Genomic DNA, 21,474 nt, shown 5'->3' with positions numbered 1-21,474 from the left:
TATCAAAATGCATATATAATATGTATCTTCACTCCAGTATCCCACCCTTCTCTTTGTAGAAGATTCCACTAATCAGTTTGGAAGGATCAGGGTAAAAATTCTAAAGCTATACAAATCCCCCAATAAAATGGTGTAGAGAGAGGTTCTAGAAAACCAAATCACCAAATCCTAGATGCTCATTCAGCAAGGCTCCTGCTCGATTACCCACAGCTTACAAGATCAAAGAACAGACAGCTTATATTATTCACTCATGCAAAAGTACCACACAAAGGCAGTGATTAACATATACATTGTTAGTCATATAGATGATAAAATGACTTCACAAAAGTCATGAAACAACAGGGATAGCAGTAACTGACACCAAGAAACCAAGATCACCAAGAAACCTCTTGAGATCAAGATGAACTATCCCTCAATATCATTCAGAAAAAAAAATTGCCTTAAACTTTAGCGTGCCAGTTTCTGAAGGCACAGATGCGGAGTGTGAGCAACATTGCATTTTACATGAATATGTTTAATTCCAGCCTACCTAAAAAATATGTTTTTTTGCCCTGGAATGCCAGTTTTTCGTTGTAGTCAATATATGTTTCCGAACAACAGTTTGATATTTTCACCAAACACTCACCTACACGTGGCATCTATAGCAGACGTTCCCAACCTTTTGACTTCTGTGGACCCACACTTTATCATCCCGGGGACCACCACTGAATTATTGTTGGAATCCAGGGACCCCCCCAGTGAGTCATTACTGAAAGCTGGGAACCTAATCTGTTGATATTTAATTTTCTAAGCAGTTGTGGACCTCCTGAGGAGGCTTTGCGGATTATAGGCTGAGGAACCACTGGTCTAGAGGAAACCCCTATTGTTTACATCAGATTCTAAATCTGGCAATTCACTGCTATAGCATAACAACAGTTAATGACAAAACTGGTTACCCACTGTTGTGATGTCATAAAGGCCTTCCAGGCCAAGTGACAGGGCCCTCTGAGAGCCTGTATGTGCAGCTCTGCTTGCCTGCTTTGACTGAAAGCAGAGCTGCAGGAGGGGGAAGGCATGCAGGGAAGGTTACGGGGTTGGTAAAGGATGGTAGGTAAGGTATTTGTTTCACATTTGGTTCAGAATTAGAGATCATGTTAAGTATGGCCCCCTCATTACTCCTCTGCTTCAGTCTAGTAAGTGAAAGTACGGTCAGAAGATTGTCGGCCATATACATAACATACAATTATAGATGGGTAAAAAGGGAATTACAGGGATGTTTTCACCTTGGGTTCTGGGTGACATCATTGTCTATTTAATGCCACTCAGAGCCATGGCGTGAAAAACATCCCCATAATTTACTGTTACCCATCTATAATTCTGTATGTTACTCGGGGACATATTCTGCGTTCATGCCCATTCGCCACTGTTATAAATGCTATGAATATTCATCTGTATTAGCAGCAATTTACACCACCAGGCCCAGCTAGCATTATGACAAGGATAGCCACATTTAGTGAAGTGAACACCATTTCAAAACTGCACTAGCATGCAACAAAGAGCCACAATTATGCCCAGGAGACCCACCGTATGTCCGGGTAGAGCACTTTTTTATCAGGGACAACAAGAATGTTGCTAAGCACTCCCACTATGTCAAGGATGGGGGACATTATGTCATGGAATCCAAGTCATCATAACATAAAAAAAGCAAATGTGAAAGTGGCTTGGCTGCTTCTAGTTAGAATGTGCAGCCCATACACCTTTTGTGTTGGATACTCGTCTGTTTCACTGGTTTCTCCCGGATGACACTGTCCTCTGGGTGCAGACAAGGGCAAGTAGAATATTGGGCTTCTGAAACAGCCCCAGATGCCATCTCGGGAGAGTGGTGTGGCTGCCCCAGGTATGAAGCTGTCTGCATAGCGGTGATCCTTAGAGTTGACATTGTGTTATGCAGTTTGCTTTATCAGACAATGGCACAGAGAATGGCCCTACAAAGTTTAGCCAGTGACCCCACGCCCCACCATCTGTGCTACTGTAATGTACTACTCTGTCCAGTAGAGCACACAGTTTAACTGTGCCGAAGAGGGCCCTAAGACGCTAATACTCTACCTCCATAAAGTACTTAATGTTCACGTCAATCCCAAGCTTCTCCTAACACTAATTTCCAATATTACTCCGAGCACTGCTCGGCAATGGGCAGAATGGGCTGCATGTTCTGTCACACTCAGCAGCTTGTTTTCTCCTTTTCTGCATTTTCTCTTTTATTCAGCAAACTTTTCTAACACCAGAGTCCAGTCAGTAAACCTTACTAGGCTGCTTGAGCATTATTGAGTTCATAGCTACTAGACAAATCAGACAGAAGAACCTGCAGCGTGTGACAGGAGGCAGACACTTTGAGTGTTTATAATACACATGACCCGTCATAGCTAAAGTTGAAAATGTGTGTGGAAATAAACTGTATTTAGTTTGTGGTGTTCCCACCTGCTCCTTACTGAGCCATTGGTTGGGAAATGTGTGCAGTGCTTAATTTGTAAAAGAATATGTGGTGTGGCCTGAATTTTTGCCCAAAAGCCTGTGCCACCTAACAGCGGGGCACCGAATACCAAGATTGTGCTGTCTTGATTCCACCTTAAACCTTTTTAATCCACCACCAGACACTCCCTGCCTCTTTATCTCACTCTTGAAAGTTATTTTTGGTCCTTGCTTTCTCAGTGTGTCATGCTTTTCATTCTTTCTTTCCCTCCGTCTTATCCCCTTTCATAAGTTTATCTCCTTTGCTTTGGATCAAAGTCTGTTGAGGAAAACTAAGTGCTAGTCCCCCAAAATGAGTGCCGGTGAGAACCATCTGCAACCACCAGCTCAAATTAAGCCCTGAATGTGCAGAAACATTAGATGCAATAACCTTTGTCTTTTGCCTGATGTTCTGGAGTTTTCTGTCACTGAAAAGGGAACAAATTTAGATATTTTGTTTCTCTCATTATTTGACATTTGCTTGGGATTCTTGGTAATAAAACATGCTGGGGTTCGTGCAAGCCACATACCCATGGATTTCTCATTGCCTCCAATTCCCAGAAATGGGTGGGTTGGTAGGTTCACTTGGTTGCTAGCCGACCCCCCGGGCCCAAATACTAAAATCATCCTAACAGAATATCTTACATGAAAACATTCCTTGCTGTCTATTGTGTGGATTCCTGCTCAGACGTACAAGTCTGTGAACCCCATGCTCAGACCTAGGGGGCACAGATTTTGGTCAGGCTTTGAGGAGGGGGATATGTTCCTATGTGAGGAACAGTGAAGGAAACAACCGTATTTTGGGGGAAAATATTGTAAGTCTTACAACTGTCTTGTTTGCCCATTTCTGGGCAAACGAGGGCAGTCAGAGACCCAGCAATGGAAACCTTAGGATGTGTAAACGTTGAAAATAAATGGTTGGGGTGTATTTCCCTACAGCCCAAGGGTAATATCTGTGACTTAAAGACTGGTACCTCGAGCCAGCACACTGATTGCAGTTGCAGTCCAAATCTTCAAAAATAACTATACCCTGTTTATTGCCAATACATTTCTGACACCCACTCACTAAGGAGATGCAGATGAGCAAAGATAGGGGTCAAGCCGTGGCAGAAAAATATTTCTGCATGAGGGAGACTGGAGGGGATTAATATGCTTTACATAACAAATGCTAAAATCTGACAAATGTTATGTCTAGTGTGATCTCCCGGCCAACCCATCACAGTGAGTGAGGTCTGGAACCCAGTGATAGAAACCTTAGGATGTGTAGATATTAAAAAATATATGTTTGTAGTATGTTTTTATATAGCACAGGGTAGAGAGATGTGACCAAATTTCCAAATATTGTCTCTGTGCACGCTGAACCTATAAGAAATCCATGTATGTCTGGTACCCCAAGCTCAGGAGACTCAGAGAAACAAAGATAAGGTTCACTCCTTAGCAGAGATATGCTCCTATATGAGGCACAGAAGAGGGCATGACCAAGGTTTCTAAAAAACCTCTTATGTTCAGACTGTTATGCTGGCCAGCCAACCAGCCAGGGCAAGTGATTTCTGACTTGTGTTTGCAGCTTCCTTAGGGTGTTCAGAATTAGAAAATGCATATTTTTGTACTGACTATATAGTCCTGAGTTTTAAATCTGTCATCAAACGCACGATGCACCACAAAGAGTGAATCTGCCACACATTTTGTGACAAGCACTAATATTATAAAGTTTACTGTGTGGGCTACTTTCCCTTGGAAAATCCATACATATGAGGTTTTGCCAAATTCCTGACAGTTAGGGTGACATTTTTCTTGCTCAGCATTCCTCGAATTGCATTTGCACATGTAACAAAGTGTTGGTGTAAATATGATTAAAACAATTTATATCTCCTCACTTTCCATAATATCTTCAGCTTGCAATGATGTACTGATACAGGGTTTACACCAAATCATATCCCTGAATGTGCTGAAATAAAACATGCGCTTGAAAAAAGACCCTGGAATGAAAGTATTAATAGCAGACTGAACCCCAGTTCTTCCCAACTCTTGCACTTCTCTGCTCATCCTAGGCACCTTATGTATTTACCTGAATATTGTGTAGCCATCTCCCCTGTGACAACTCTGCAGTGCTGCAGTATGTCTTGTACGATCAGAAGGCCCTGATGTCTGAGAGGAATGCCTGGACTAGTTAAAGGGCCATCTAAGTTATTTAAAAACGGGCGGGGTAGAATTGTCAGTGGATGGTGGGATATTTATGTTGAGTCCCTGGACGGATGAAGGGTACTGTCTCTAAGACCCTTTTAAAGGGAGGTGCTGGACATGACCTTCTAATGGACAGCAGGAGAATTCCCAAATAATTCCTATGTACCTCAGTGCACGGTAATTTCTTTCCCGCTATCCACCACCAGAGATGCTTGGTTGCTGTATTTGTTGTGCAATAGAAGGGTCTGCCATGCAATGCATGGAGGGCTTTCACACTCCTTGTAGTTTCCCAAATACCATCTGTTTTTTCCTCCGAAACATGTTGAAGTACATTTTACCTACACCCTTGTCACACTTCCTGATCATTCCCAAACATGGGCAAGCATCAGTGAGGCGAGTTGCATCAGTGACTTACCCCTCAACCAAGCTGAGGTGTCCAGAGGAATCTGGTTACCCCACAGTGGTCGAGAACCTCTGGATTAGGGAGTTTTCTCATGGTGAGAAAGAGGGAAACAGATGATTCCAAAAATTCAGCTATGCTGGGTTTGCTCTATGACAGCACGGGGAGAAACCTGGAGTGGCAATCCTTCGATGAAAGGACATGCTGCATTTTTTAAGGGTTAGCTAGTTTTTAACAGGAGGAGGAGGGCATTGCCTTCTTCTCAAGCAAAGAAAAAAATTATCTCGCTCTCTCTCTATATATATAGATCTATATCTATATTGTGGAGAAGTGTGGCACAATGGTTAGAGCAGCAGACCCTGAAGCAGAGATCTGGCTCAAGACCAGGGTTCAAGTTCCGCTTCGGCAGGTCTTGGCCTCAATTCCCTTGGACCAGATAATTCTCGCCTCGGTGCCTAATCTAATTAATGAGTCCCACTCTGCAACTCTGGGCAATAGCTTGCTTAATCTCCACAACGGCCCCAACAGTGCTTGGATGCCTGGCTTCACCCTGGGGGTGCCCAGGAGTGGGCACCTCACAGGGAAAAAAAAACCAGGAGGGGTTCCATAGCGGTATGAGTTCAGCGCCTTGAGACCCTAACGGGTGAGTAGTGCGCTATACAAGTGTAAAGTTTTTTTTTTTTACAGTTTATATAGATCTATATATTCATGTTCTAGTCTTGTGAAGCATATTGTGCTTAGGGGAAGTAGTGAAAAAGAGGAAGCCAATTACCATAAAAAGGGGTGAAATAAGCAAATATCATATTAAGGGAAGAACCATATGGTAGGTCTACTGTCCTGAGGCCTAAGGGCCCTATCTGTCAATTCCAGGCCTGCTCTTTTACAGAACAAGTTTGGCACACTGGCATCCCAGGCTCCTCTTCAACCTATACAAAGTCTAGCTTGTGAGGTGCAGCAATGGTCAGGAAGATACAATTCATGGAGGGTCAGCAGAAATTGAGTGTCTGTGGTAATTGAGAGAAGTGCAAAAGCAGCCCCGATTCTGTTTCCCCAGAAGTAGGATACCTCTTCTGTAGGATGTAAGCACGCGGGAATGCTGTGGATTCATTAATTAATAACAAATTGATTTATGACGTATATAAAGGTCAAACTCCACCAGGAAGGAATATTTTCTGAACTACACAGCTAGTGTCACGCTCTGCTGTGTGTTGTTATCAGGCTGATTTGGTTTTGACAAGTGATGGAGCTCCTGTTGGTGATGACTGAATAAGAAATGAAATTGCCAAGAGACATAGCTTAATACACATTTTCAGAAGTGCCACACAAGAGATAAATTAAGGAAAGAGTGTGAGATCTGGCGCTCACCTGTCTGTGGACAGTGCTAAGCAATCTCTTCTTGCTACAGTATCACAATGAATTGCCAGTGGTTACACCAGAGAGCATCTTTAGCCAGTTGTTCTTACTGAGCCAGAAGAAACAAAGCAGGGATTCGTCAGCGTACTTGATGCCGACATTCACTACACGGCTGACCATCTTGAAAGCGCATTGGGATGGAGAAGAAGATGGCTGCCTATCAATGAAACTGCCAAATAAATCTCCGCACTTTTTACATTCTTCAGGTTTTAAAGAAGCAAAGCACTATTTAATAATTTGAACCCATTTCTTGAAAATACACGTTTAAACCTGGACCTTGTAATTTAGGCCACAGGACTAAAAAAGTTTGTGCTTCTTTCTGCCTTGCAAAGAAGGTACAATCTAAACGTTTTCACAAGGAAAGAGTCCTACGACAGTTTGTTGACACTGACACGTTGTTGAAAGTTCTCCACAGTTCTGCTAATATTGACACAATCTTTCAGGCCCCCAGTCTCTGCTCACAGTGACACATTGTTTCAAGTTGAACAGTCTACTGACACAATGTTTCACGTCTTTTTTAGTCAATTGACAAAACGTTTCAAACCCCCCCGCCAAGTCTACTTGTGTAGTCACAGTGTGTCAAGTTCAACATACTGCCGGTACAGACACACTGTTTTAAGGTCCAAAAGCCTACTGACACTGGCACAATGTTTCTTGTCCTCTATAAACTGCTGATAGTGACACAATGTTTCAAACCCTCCAAGTCTCTTGACAATGAAACAATGTTTCACATTCCTCAGAGTATGTTGATGGTGACAATGCTTGAAGCCAGGCCTCTGGCTTGGAATAGAGACAATGTTACAAGCTCTACATACATTCGGCAGGTTCTGACACAGTATAGGTTGGGTCATATATGGTCTAAAGGGTTAAAGCTACTCAAGGGTGAGTGGAAGTCAAGCCTTATATTGTTATTGTGTTTTTTTTTAATACAAAATGGCGAGACCCTGCTAAAATGTAGCCTTTAGAAACTGCCTTACATGACCTACTGAGCATAGTAAAGCGAGCCCTACAGGTGGAACTGGGTCTCAGATCACACACGGTGTCAGCAATGATAGCAGCATTTAAAAGTTATGTTAAGTTCACACAAGACCCTGTCTGATTGTAAAAAGGCAATCACCTGGCAAACCATGCTGAATATGCCAGAAGTTCCATATAACCTAGTGTTTGGCTCAGCGTCACTCTCCTGGGGTTGGGGTTGGTGTTGCTATTGACTATTGAAGAATGTGGAAAGACATTAGGTACCAAACATTATTGCTGCAGTTTCTCGTGAACGAATGAGTTTGTATAATTACTAATATCCAAAAAGATTTACAAATTAAATGGTGGCATAGCCTATTGTTGCACAGATATGTATAACTAACTTCTGTAACATTAATTTTCTGTTTTTGTTCCATCACAATAATTACATGTTGTATAAGGATGAATTATTAGTGGAATTTCTTTCTTTCTCTTGCCAGCCTCTAATGACTTCAAGTGCAGCCTGTAATCATTTTCCAGGTTTAATGATGGTCAAAAAAGCTCAGCAGTTCATAGCTGCAAAACCAGTCGAGAACATATTAATTATAAAACCGCTCTGTATGCGTTAGTGAAGGTCCTCTTATGCGGTCAGCTTGTCATTATATCTTGACAGAGAACTCAGGTATGGTAAAAGCTGGAGATTGTTTTATGAGGGGAATAGTGGATGGAAAACTGGAAAGTACAATTAGCTGAGTCCTGCTAGAGAAATATGATAATCTACTCTTAAAATCCAATTGTTTTTAGGCATACAATATTAAATCAGATTTATTGTATATTCGCAAGTAAAGTGGGAAGGAGAAGTGAGGAATATAAGGGGAAAAACTGGAATTAGGAATTGGTGAAAGAAAAGAGTGGATGTCAAGAGAAACAAACATTGGCGAAACCAATAGGTCTCACTAATGCAAGAGCTATTGGCTTTGCCAATATGTTTTTGCCATATTTTACACCAATGTGACTGCTGTTCAGCATGGCTAAAAGTTAGTGAGGTAAAGGAGAGTGGTGTAGACTGGAGTGTCGTAAAGTGCAGTAGTGTGGAGTGTTATGGAGTGGCATGGAGTGATGTGGAGTGTCATGGAGCGGCACAGAGTAGAGTGGTGTAGAGTGCTATGGTGTGTCATGGAAGGAGTAGTATGTTGGTGAGTAGAGTGGTGTAGAGTGGAGTAGACTGTCAGTCTAGAGTAGAGTGGCATAGAGAGTCATGGAGTGGTGTAGAAAAGAGTGAGGTAGAGGATGTTGGGTAGAGTGGAGAAGAGTGTTGTAGAGTCAAGTGGCATGAAGTGCAGTAGCATAGAGTGGTGTAGAGTGGAGTAGAGTGTCAGACTAGAGTGGTGTGGCATAGAGTGGTGTAGAGTGGAGTGGCACAGAGTGGAGTAGTAAAGTCAAGCAGAGTGGTGTAGTGTCTCACACAATAGAGTGGAGCTGAGTGGAATAGACAGAGTTACATAGAGCATCATAGAGTGTTGTAAAGTGGCACAGAGCAGAGAAGAGGTGAGTAGAGTTTAATGGAGAACAGCATCATAGAGTAGTGTCGTAGAATGGAGTGTCAGAGTAAAGTGGACTAGAATTAAGTGGCGTAAAGTACAGTGGTGCAGAGTAGATTGGTGTAGAGTGCGTTGGTTTTGAGCAAAGGAGTGTAGACTGTAATGGCGTAGAGTGCAGTGACGTAGAGTAGAGTGTAGTGGCGTAGAGTATAGTGGTATAGAATAGATTTCAGTGGCACAGAGGTCAATGGTATAGAGTGAAGTGGCGCAGAGTGGATAGGGCAGAGTGCTGTGGCATAAAGTGGACTTTTTCAAAGTAGAGTGAAGTTGAATAGTGTGGAGTGATGCAGGGTAGAGTGCAGAGATGTAGAGTAGCATACAGTGCACTGTGAACAGCAGAGTGGTGTAGAGTGCAGTGGTGTGGAATGTTGTGGTGCAAAATAGATTAGAATGCCATAGAGTGGATTGATGTAGAGTGTAGTGGCATACACTGCATGGTGTAGAGTGCATGCGGAGGGTGTAGAGTTAAGTGGTGTAGAGTGCAGTTGCATAGAGAGCAGTGGTCCAGAGTAGAATGGTGTTGAGTTCAATGGTGGACAGTCTTGCAGAATAGAGTGTCAGGGTGCAGTTTGTAGTGCATGGAGTGCATTGGTAAGGAGCGCATGGATGTGGTGTACAATGGTGCACAGTACAGTGTTACAGAGTGGTGCAGAATGCAGTCATGTAAAGTGCAATGGTGTATTATGCGGCTGCATAAGGTGCAGTGGTGTGTGTTGCAGAGTAGAGTACTGTGGTATAGAGTGCAGTGTAGTGTAGTAGAGTAGAGTGGCATAAGGTGGAGTGCTGCTGAGTGGAGTGGTGCAGGGTACAGTGCAGTGGCGTAGAGCAGAGTGGCATAGAGAGCATTGGCATAGAGCAGCGTAGAGTGGGCCTGAGTACAGTGAAGCAAAGTAGAATTCAGTAGCAGAGAGTGCAGTGGCAGAGAGTGAATTACAGAGTGTAGTGCCTTTAGACCCTCACGGGTGAGTAGCCGCGCTGTACAAATATTGATTGATTGATCTTCAATTAAAATGACCATTACATTTGTACAGACATGCAGTTTTTCTGATTAAAGTATACAGCGCACAAACAATATGTGTGAATGAATGCAAGCCAGGATCATCCGCAGGGGTGTCAAACGTATAACCATGCAATAAAATATCAAAGAAAAAAAGAAAAAAGTTAGGATGACTGGGAGACATTATTTGACTTGCACTTATGTATGAAAGAACTGTGATGGACTACAAAGGTATGGAAACTTTCATAGCTTGAAAACAATTGTACCTGACAGCAGTACGTCAGAATTGATATATGCACTGCATGGCCAGGGAGTCTTTAGCTGCTCTGAGAAGCAGTGGAGCCTTTTCGTAACTCATTTATATCTTTAATAATGGTCAATCTGTAATTGTATTTCATCGAACTGCTCACTAAAGATTAAAGCAAAAAATGAGCTTTGGGAGACCCATCACCACGTACCTAAAGGATAAGGCATGATAAAAAACATAAAAGTCAAAATGGCCAGTTGAATCCAATCGAGTATTCAGAATGTTTAAATATGGACCAATTATCCCACACATTTTTATGCAGGTATTTAAGTATTCATTTCACACAAAACCAGAACACACTAGAGAAAGTACATGTTCTAGAGCATGGCTTTAAAAATTATCACACAACTCTAGATTAGCACATCATTATGAAAGAAACCATAAGTCAAATAAGTCACACACACCCTCCCACACAAGTTTCCCCATCACCATGTAAAATCCGAAAGGGACCACAAAATGTGGTTTTCGAAACAAGCTGTAAGCGGGATGTTAAATCACAAAAGGAAGAAAGCGTTAGGAAAGCTGAGAGGTATGGCCTTTAATGACCACCCACAGTGTTATTGGCTATGCCAATGCTTTTATACTCGCTGCAGCCATCCGAGACTTTGCTTTCTCATTGAAGGAATCATTATAAAGCAACCTCAGTCTTTCCTATCAGCAAGGTCTCATTGTGTGAAAATGGACTCCTTCAGATCTTCAACATTTCTATCCCAGACGGCTCAACTCTTTCTTGTTCCCTGTTCAACCCATAGATGGAACGCCTACGTGCGATGATTCAGACAGGCAGATAACCGTATGGCATTATGTTCATGACGCTGTGCGACGCTGCAGCATCTCCAACCCTTTCAGTGTAACAACCCTAAAAAACTTCCTCAAGAAGTTATCTAAGTGGATAAGCTCATTAACTTTAAAATTGAACCTATCCAAAGCTAAATTCCTACTTTTTTATCCCAACCACTTTCCACCATCAGTACAAAAATCGCTCAATGTTCTTTGTCCGCCTGGCATCTCCCTCACTGATCTGCGTTGCCTCATCTCTATTTTTATCATCAATCATAATTTACATGTAACCGAAGCAATCACTAAACATATAAAGAATGCATCACTTTATCTCCATCTCCTAAGGATACTTAAAGCCAACATCAATCTCTCGGCTAGAACAGTGGCACAAACTCTGCCGTTCTCAAATGTTGACGAAAGGAATGCACTACTTTCAGACATACCCAAATTCACAACAGCACCTCCCAAAGACATCTTCCAAGCTGCAGTGCAACTGGTGGAAGATGTAACAAAATCAGACGATATCACTACGTGATTGTAAGTCTCTGGGTAGTGCAGTACTACAAATGTAGGCTGTAAAATTCACCATTTGAATCCATTTTGTTTCAAAATTTTCTTGCCGGGGGGAGAACCTCCCACACCCTCCATTCTCAGTAAGGACTCGCTCACTGGGTTACACTTCTATCTGAAAATGTCCGCCCCACCGCTTTGAAAATTCACCAGCTGCCACTGGAAATACTAATATAAGCTTCCAGTGTTTAACAAATGGCAGAACCCGAGGCAGAAGGGCTAAACGGCTATTAGAACATTCCACACACTGAGGATTGAAGGTTTAAAATCAGAAATCAAAAAGAGAAACATTGGAATGTGGGAGCAGAAGGGTTATACCAGCCATGATGACCCTGAGACATTGACTTCAATGGAGTTTCCAGCATTCCAGTTTTAAAAATAAATAAACGCAAGAAGCTAAGCCAGCCTTTCTTCAGAATCGTCAGCAGATGGTGGAATCAGATCCTAGGAGCCCAGCCCACAGATGGAGGACAGGATCCCGGATGACAAGCCTGCAAATGGTGGAATCTGATCCAAGACAACTGGCCCGCAGATGGGGAACAGGATCCCGATGACAAGCCCGCAGATGGTGGAATCAGATCCTAAGAGCCCAGCCCACAGATGGGGGATAGGATCCCGGATGACAAGCCCGCAGATGGTGGAATCAGATCCTAAGAGCCCAGCCCACAGATGGGGGATAGGATCCCGGATGACAAGCCCGCAGATGGTGGAATCAGATCCTAAGAGCCCAGCCCACAGATGGGGAACAGGATCCCGATGACAAGCCCGCAGATGGTGGAATCAGATCCTAAGAGCCCAGCCCGCAGATGGGGAACAGGATCCCGATGACAAGCCCGCAGATGGTGGGATCAGATCCTAAGAGCCCAGCCCACAGATGGGGAACAGGATCCCAGATGACAAGCCTGCAAATGGTGGAATCAGATCCAAGACGACTGGCCCACAGATTGTGGAATGAGATCCCAGAAGCCCAATGCACAGAGGGTGGAATGTGATCCCAGAACACAAAAAGGCTTAACTCGGACAGTCCACAGCCTAGAAAAGACTTATCAGATGACATCTCTCACCTTAACTGCTATCTATACCTATTCTTATCTTTAGTTATCAATAAAGCTAGCTGCTGTTCAGGTGGCTATAAAAATGCTGCAAATAAATAGATAAGTATCCCCGGCTCTGAAAGTGCGGGCAGCAGCTGCCATCCAAGGTGGCGCTTAACTACCGTAATGCACGGGGTCTAGCGTGCTATTCTGTTTCCACCACGCTGAGGCCATTGTTGGCACAGAGCAGAAGAAAGGGGCTCTTTACTCTGGCCTTTTTATTTGCTTTTACTGACAGAAATGAAGCATTTAGAGGCAGGCGCTGCCTCAGTTCAGCTGGAAAAGTGTATTTCAATGAAGCGCCTCATGTGGATAACATGACCCCACATCAGTTGCGCCTCAGGGGTGGTACCCAGGAGAGAGGCCCAGCGGGGGAGGATGAGGGAGATGCCTCGGATGGTGGCTTGGGAAGGTAGGGAGTGAGTGATGCATCAGATGAGAGGGTGGAGGGAGAGAGTATTTATAAAGCTCCCTCCACCCCGAGGATCTCTTGGCACTGCAGTGAGAGGTTTCGAGAGGGGACGGAGAGCACAGCGACTTAGAGAAGAGGCTGAATAGAGCCCGTCTGAGAGGGAACTGAAGCGTGAGTGTAGCCGACATGGCAGGATGAAGGAATAAACTATGGAGAGCTGTATGGAGCTCTTGGGGGACAGAGTGGGCCGATGACAACGAGCATGGACAGGACAGTGTGGGGAGAACTGTAGCACAAAGTGTATTTTGTGACTAAGTTAGGCCAACAATAGTGGTTTATACTTTGAAGGATTTAATGACTACTAGGTAAGTGGCTTAGGGTACTGTAGACAAGGACGTCTTCTAGGAACTGTATTGAAATAAAATACATTTGTAAGAACATTAAACCAGTAACACCTATCAAACTTGTAGGATTTAAGGATTATTTGCTTGCAGTCTGTTATTTTTGATGCAGTTTGGAAAATGTTCCTATTGGTGCCTCAAAGGGTACTCGTGAGGGCGCCTGCATCTGGGCTCTGGGAGCTGAGGCAGTCTTTCTATCAGGCAGGGTGAAACAGCACAGCTTTAAAGTGCAACCAAGTGCTGTCCTAAAGAAAATAAAAAAAACACAAAATAGCATTTTCCTGCATATGGGAAGCACTCTGGATATTTTTGCAGCCAGTCCTCGCACCCTTCCTGTCTGGCAGTCACTAGTTTGAGCATTGTGTGTTAATTGCATTGACAGCAATCAGTTCACTTGTTATGTATTGCATGCGTGCAGCTACAGTGCATAGGATCCTTTGAGATGGTAGGACTTAAAATCCACCAGTCCTTTGTTAGCAGGGAGCCAGGATTGCCTGCTGCGCCTTCTAGCGATGGGTTTTTACCAACTCTCTGCCTGGACAAGCCCCAGTACTAAAAGAAGATTCAACCAATCACAAGTACAAAGAAAACAAGAAAAAGACTTACATCCAAGAGCAGCCGCACCACCTCCGTCTTCCCGCAAAGAGACGCCTCGTGCAAGGCAGTGCCCGACTTGGTCTGCCGGTTGATGTCGATGCCAGCTTGAAGCAGGAGCCTGACAGAAGGATGTCACCAAAAAGGGAAATGGAAAAAAAGCGATGAGACCAAGGTTCAAACACTGGTCGAGCTTGCATCATACTTGCTGCTTTGCAACCTGACGAAGTCTTTACATCTTAGAAGGCTTAGCTAAGATATGATCCTCCCTTCTACATACTAATCAGATTTAACAGTGTTGAGGCTGCACCGTGTTGCATAAAACCATTCCAACATCAAACATTTCGACCTGTAATGCTTTCTGCAGACTGTTTGAGATGTGTAATAATTGCAGAGAAAAGGGTGCATGTTTATTGTTCAGTAATAAATTATACTTAGGTTTTTTGTGTATTTGTTTTATTTGCCTATGCAATATACCCCTTCCAAATGTTGTGACTGGATTTACTATCATTCTAATCCTGTACTGGGATGTTTTAAGGCACTTTCTCAACTCATGGCCATGTACATATGGTCTATTTTCTACAATCATTTTTTTAATTCTGAGGTGAAACTGTTATTTCTAGAAGCTACAATAATTGTGTAGCAATATTTGACTGATCGTAGTACTGGCTCAATTATTATTGAGTTTAGCACATTCTTGATCTTTCTGCTCTTTGTGTCCCATGGGGTAAATTCCACTTGACCAGTTGCAAATGGTTTCTATGGCAATTGACTACACGTGTCCTGTGCAAAAGCGTAGCATCAAATAAAAGACCAGCTGAAACCGACGCAAACCATTAGATGCAAATAAGAGTTTCAAGATGCAACTGACATTAATTAGTAACTTCTGCTTAACGGTTCTGAATAGGCCTAAAAATCAACAAGCATGAAAATATCTACAACTGTTAAACCAGATTTTTCACCCAAGCTACTTACGTTCTATGACTTGTGTTACAAAGTTTGAGGGTGCAACCCTTTGAGCTGTGTTGCACACAGCTAACAGGTTCAAAGGCTGATACACTTCTCATACACTTTTCATCACCACTGTTCAGGGTTTTGTGTAAACCCCCCCCCCCCCCCCCCCCACCCACACACACACACTTCATCACAATTATAGGAGCCCTGGCATGCTTCAAACTCATATAAAAACACCTTTTATTTAGGGAAACAGAAAATCAAGTGGAAAAATCCAACACAGTATGTACGTTTTGTTATTGGACGGGAAATACATGACATCTGTTGTACAATTGGCACTACATGGAATTGTGTTCCATTACTTAAGTACAAGACTCAAGAATACAAGTGCCCTGTAATCTGGTGTGGCACGCTAAGGTTGGTAAAGCTTGCACCCTATGGTAGTCTAACACTGTAGCAACTCGATCCGTGGTGCGCCAATGAGGCTGCAGATGCAGGGATCCATTGAGCTCTAACAGCAATGATGGCCAGCTTGAATCCGATCATGTAGATTGCAGGTCGACTATTTTTTTTAACATACCAGGACTTCGTTGTGAAGCACTCCAAAGCAAGCATTTCACATCATAACATGTAATTTAGGGTATTTTTGTGGGTCATTTTCAGTAATTTCAGCAAAGGAAATAACATGAATTTCACCCATACATTTCTTCATGATGAGTCTCTCAAGATGAAATTGCATTGTCAGATGCATCACCTACATAAAGGGAGCATCCTGTGTCACCTATGCTTTGACCAAACTCCCCTGGCTTCTTTTCAAGGCCAGAATAAAATTGAAAGTCTTTGGCAACGTGTTTAGGTGCCTTAGGTGGCACTCACCTCAATCTCTCTGCACAGAGATTACGCCATTAGTCTCCAAAATAACAGTTCAAACAGCCAATGTTACGTTTGGCCCATCCCTAAATCCAAGTGCCTCAGAAGAGAGACATATGCCACTGTGCATCCTCCCAAATATGGATTATTTAACATGAGACTCCCAAATAGAGCCACCATGTTCCTAAACTTTTCCTCAAGGCTATCAAGATCTTCATCTTTCTAATATAAGTCCCCAAAACACTGCTGTGAACCTTGCAATGTTTATGTGTTTCCTGCTTACGGCGGATGCTCCTCTATACACCTAAAGACAGCTTCTACTGTTGTTTCATCTTGTCACCGTGCAATTAAGGTTTTGTCAATTTGCTTGTTGCAACCATACAGTCATTGGTGGCACAGTTTACATATTTTACATAATTGCATAGAGACATTTGTTGCAGACCTTCAATCCTGTAGCCATATAATTTCCCACTGGAGGCAAGATAGGGGTAGGCATCTGAGGCACAGCTCACATCAGCAGCAAGGGTGCGGAAGGTTTAGAAGCACTAAGAAGAGAAGAGGCTGAATTTCCTAGGACAGATCACCCTTGATTCCTGGCAAATATTGGGTTCAGCCAAGAAATTATCGATTTGACCAGATAACCAGTGAAATTCAATAGAACAACTTGACCCAAACGCCAAAGGACTTTGCTTGGTGTGAAGACTTGAGGAACCATACCATAAAAATATTCTGCAGAATGACTAATTTATCTATTGATCTTCAGGATCTCTTTAGTCTTCTGTACTACAAAGCAGGGTATGAGAGAGGTGAAGGGTCAATACAGAAGTATGGTCAGTTTGGCGCTGGATAATCTAGTAGGATACCTTCAGCAGGCCGGGCAGCATAAGCCATCAAAACTCATAGAATATCCACATCATTACTTGTCACTAGCAGTCAGATTTTTGTTAGGTAGGAGGAGGTGAGGTGCTGAGGCACAGGAGGTCCAGCATGATCCCGCTCTATAAAGACTTTTAGACAAGACCAATGGGCAGCCATAGCTAATGCATCTTCTGCATCCAATGTGGTTGAAAGACCCACCTGGACACCCATTCAGTGATATCCTACGCCGAGCACATGCAAGAGATGCATCAGGCATCACCTACATAAAGCATGCTTAAGAAATCCATTAGGATGAGAACTATACAAAAATGGAAGGGAGATTATATCAGTATTAATCAGCAGCCGAAATCCAGATTGAAACTATTTAAGCGGCTCCAAACAGAAGATGTGACTTTGCGTGTGTACAGCAATTATCAACTCCAAAATCTCTCCAAGAAGAGGATTGTTGGTAATGGAAACAAGTTAGCCAATGAATGCAGGGACTATTTTGTCTCCCAATTACGACTTCCTTGAACAATACATTGGTCACATGTTCCGCAGCACCCAGGCACCTTCTAATCAAAACAAAGGCAACCAACCGGCGGGACACCTGAGCGGTGGGTGTTTTATTGTTATGTACTACCGATCACTGTAAACAAATTTAACAGGCTAGTAAAATGTGCAATATAATGTTTAGTACCTCACTTTGCTTAGTTTGAACTAGTGGTTGCAGATGTGGCCGACCAGCACTTATTGGGACTGGCACTTATTGTTCACCATCAGACTTTGACCCCGAGCAAGAGAAAGAAAACCACAAAAGGGGAAAAAAGGAGGAGGAGAAAGGCAGAAACAATAACAGTGAAGGAAAGCAGGGGTGAAAGAACATGCAAGCATGAGATAAAGGCGCAGGAAGGGTCTGGTGGTGGAGCAAAGAGGCCTGAATCAAGACTACACAGCCCCGGTATTCGGCACCCTCACATTCAAGAGCACTGATCGTGACATTCCGTGTATAAGTTTGGTCCCCAGCATTTATTCTTTTACAAATTAAGCAATGATAAGCAGGGTTCCTTAGTCCGTATTTACCATTTTATACATATGCAGCGATTAATGGTTTGTATAAACAATCATGGTCCAATGATTTCTATAAAGTATTATCTAAATAAGCAGCCTTTGATAGTCTGCTCAGACCATGATAATGAAAAGCCTAGTCTGATGGTCTGCCTGGATAGACAATTATGAATTGAAGATGCTCCAGTGATCTGTTTAAATCCTTATATAAATGAGCCTGACTGCATTACTGGAAATATGATATAACTTAATGTGGACAAATTATGATTCATTATTGGGCAGACATGCTGATCGAACACTATGCATCCCAGTGGTCCGCTTGAAGGCACAGGGTTCAGCAGTGAGAACAGCAGGACAAAGCAATTGTTAGTGCACTCCTGAAACAATAGTGGCTATAAACATGACTTAGCAAGTTGGGGAGGCCATCCTTGAGATTTACAACACTACCACTGCACGCATGCTTATACTTTCCTCTCCTTGAAGGCTACATTGTGGAGACCTCTTTCTGATACGATTGGCCTCTACCCGCACATTGCCACATGGTACATAAAGGTATATTCGATCCTACATTTATCGGCCATCCACTGCCACTTAGCTGGACTGAGGTTTTACGGCCTCCCTTTTTCATCAACTTGGCTCTGGCCAGCACCTGTTGAGTTGAGTGGAATCCTTGAAAGACACAGGTCGCTGAAATCTTTGGGGCAGGTTAAAGGTAACAAAACACAGATACACATGATATGCTTCAGTAGGGGGTTTGTCTGGTTGAAAATATCAATATTTGTATTCCTCAAACTATGTACACTTCAGTGAGGAGGGAGTTAGATCATCAAAGGCTAGAATGCCATCAAGATGTCACAGAATCCGTGTCCCACACTGGAATCTAGATTTGGATGGCGCTCCAGGTTCTAGAAGTTCTGCAAGAGAAAGCCCGACATCTTAACACTACTGATCAGATGGGATATCACTTCCCTCCTACATGAACACATCTCTTTTTGAAACTATAACTGGCTCATTTGATATGAAAACCTACCCACAAGTCCCAGTTGGTTCCTTCTCATGAAAGAGCAAATCCACTGTCCCCAGTATATGTCTCCTTGTGAACAAAGAAAAACGCTACTTACCTGTAACGTTCATTTTGCAGCTGGAAGTGCTGTAGATTCGCATTCTATGCATAATCCTGATATCTAGTGCTGGTGCAGGATGTTTACGTGTTGTACTTCTTCAAAGAAGAAGTTTCAGTTTGGAGGTGACTTGTTTAACATCTCCTGAAATCACCATGAACCAGGACACAGACTCCATCTCAGACTGTACCATGTAGCCACATTTTTATCAGGGCCTTCAGTCGGGAAGAAGGTCCTTTTATAAAAGTACATCTTTTCAGCTCATTGGCTATCTATTTTCCTGCAGTAATTCCTGTTAAAAGGTTGTCTCTTCTCAAATGTACTTCCTGCCAAAGGCCCCATACATCCCTTCTCACAGCAGTAATTTCAGTATTTGGAAACACTCCTTTAACAGAATGTCTCCTTACTTACCCACAGGTCCTACGTTTAAAGGTGAACTTGATTTAAGGAATTGCTGTTTGTGCTTTCAGGCCCACTTACCAGAGCGCATCGTTACCAAAGACCAGTCTGGTTAACAAGCAGGTTCTCCAATCACCCAATGTGTTTGGTGACAATGCAAGAATAGATTTTCTGTCACCGAGGACTGCTCATCCGTTTTCCACTCTCTGTAAACTGACATTTACAAAGCTGTTGCATCCCCGCTGCATCAGCCTAGACCCACAGAATGTCTAATGAGGACATTCAGCCACCGCGGAGGTGTTCTCAGAATATGCTCCTGCCTGGGACAACTTCAAGAAGAAAGGCAGACACCAGCTTTTCATTTTCATTAGGTATGTATAAAAATAAACTATAACACCTGCATTAAAATCAAGAATACAAATGGCATTTTAACAATGATACCAAAATGCCCCATAGAGGAATTAAACAAATTCAAGAAATTATCAAATATATGAAATGTTAGGGCATCTATTCATCTGACATCTTAGCGGGACTTGAATTCAACAGATCCTACAAACATGTGTGGTACTGTGCGGTCCTTTGGTTGTTTATAAATTTATAACAAAGAAATGACAAAATAATTAATATTTATGGCACACTGCTGTAATGAAGGCTGGTTCTTTTCCAGACCTTCTGAGTGAGGAGGCTATTTATGTCCTGGTTTCACTTAATCCAGTTAGGGAAGAGATCACAGCCTAATTAAATTTCTGAACAAATGTGATTTGAAGAGCATTTCTGCTGCATTACAAAAGTGTGTAAAGTGTGTTTTGGAGGACAACCGATTCAACCTACCAATGTAAGCAGTAGACTACAGCTTTTGTGGCAGCCCTAACGTCTGCCAATTACTTGTGATAATCTGCTGGCTTTTCATGAAGGTGGAGGGGAAGCCACAGCACTGTGTGCAAGTGGATGGTGAATAATATAAAACCAGAGAGAAGATGAGTGAGGATGGCCTCTTGGTTTGCAGCAATCTGGCGTATCAGCCAAAAGATACCTGTGTAATGAACGGAGGCTTTAGCAGCTTGGCTGACCAGCACACGTGGCCAGTCGTGCAGCTCTACTTTTGGTCCTCTGCTGCGTTTAAGACTGGTGCTGGCCTGCAGTCAGGAGAACAGCTGAGCCACACCTCAAGCACCTTTAAGCAAATACCACTCACCAGCACTCCTGCCACAGGGTTGAAAGCCGGCATCTCAGGAGAAGGGATGACTGATTTATGCCCATTATCAGAAAATATTAGAGAGTATGGATTGGCGGTAACACAAATATTTTAAAAGATTGCCTTAAGGATGTATATGTATAAAAACTTCTAAGGATTGAACTATTGCAGGGCTGTTGTTTTGTATTTTCCACTCTTCTATGCACACACTGATCTCTGATTCTATCTCACACTCAGCCAAGGTGCAATGCGCTCTGCTTACGCTACTAACTCATCCACGTCACCTCATCACCAGCTTTGGGATGGAGCTGTATGAGAGACACATTCCTGAATCGTATAAAAACTGCCCTGAGAGTATCAAAACTTTGTTTAACTCCTCCTGAAGAAAGGGCTGCAAAAAAGGTATGAAACATGTTGGAAACACATATGATATTTATGGAGGCATCACTGTGTGTTATCATGAGGGATGTTTTCCTATATGACACTGTTAGTGATGTTTAGGCATCCCATTGTGATAAGACTTCACTCATTCATGTCATGGTCAGAAAATGTTGGTAAATGTGGCTAGATAGGTTACTAACCCCCTAACTGACATAACAACAAAAGGAACAGACTTTATTAGAAAGACTGCCTCCTTCTTTTTGAATTTATTCTCCTTGAAACAGAAAATGTCACTGCTGTCACACAGTATTTTGTGTTTCCAACAGTTGCTGATATCTAATCTCACTGATACAGCTGTATTACAACATTCTGATGGAATTCCACATTGAAGAATGCCAGTCTGATATATGCAGGCTGGCAAAACTTAATTT

At 42.8% G+C, this 21,474-nt stretch overlaps 1 protein-coding gene across 2 annotated transcripts in view; it reads right to left on the bottom strand.

The window, feature by feature from the left end:
* The window catches only part of CASKIN1 (CASK interacting protein 1), a 579,616-nt gene that overhangs the window by 159,354 nt on the left and 398,788 nt on the right, over positions 1-21,474 (bottom strand). For both annotated transcript variants that reach the window (XM_069209731.1, XM_069209732.1), the window contains exon 7: positions 14,210-14,318. In XM_069209731.1, the coding sequence (XP_069065832.1) occupies positions 14,210-14,318 (109 nt within the window). The remainder of the gene's footprint in view (positions 1-14,209; positions 14,319-21,474) is intronic.

This window comes from Pleurodeles waltl, chromosome 10 (genome assembly GCF_031143425.1).
Source record: "Pleurodeles waltl isolate 20211129_DDA chromosome 10, aPleWal1.hap1.20221129, whole genome shotgun sequence".
NCBI classification, from domain to species: domain Eukaryota; kingdom Metazoa; phylum Chordata; class Amphibia; order Caudata; family Salamandridae; genus Pleurodeles; species Pleurodeles waltl.
The sequence above is the reverse complement of the archived record's forward strand: the minus strand, read 5'-3'. Positions and strand labels throughout refer to the sequence as shown.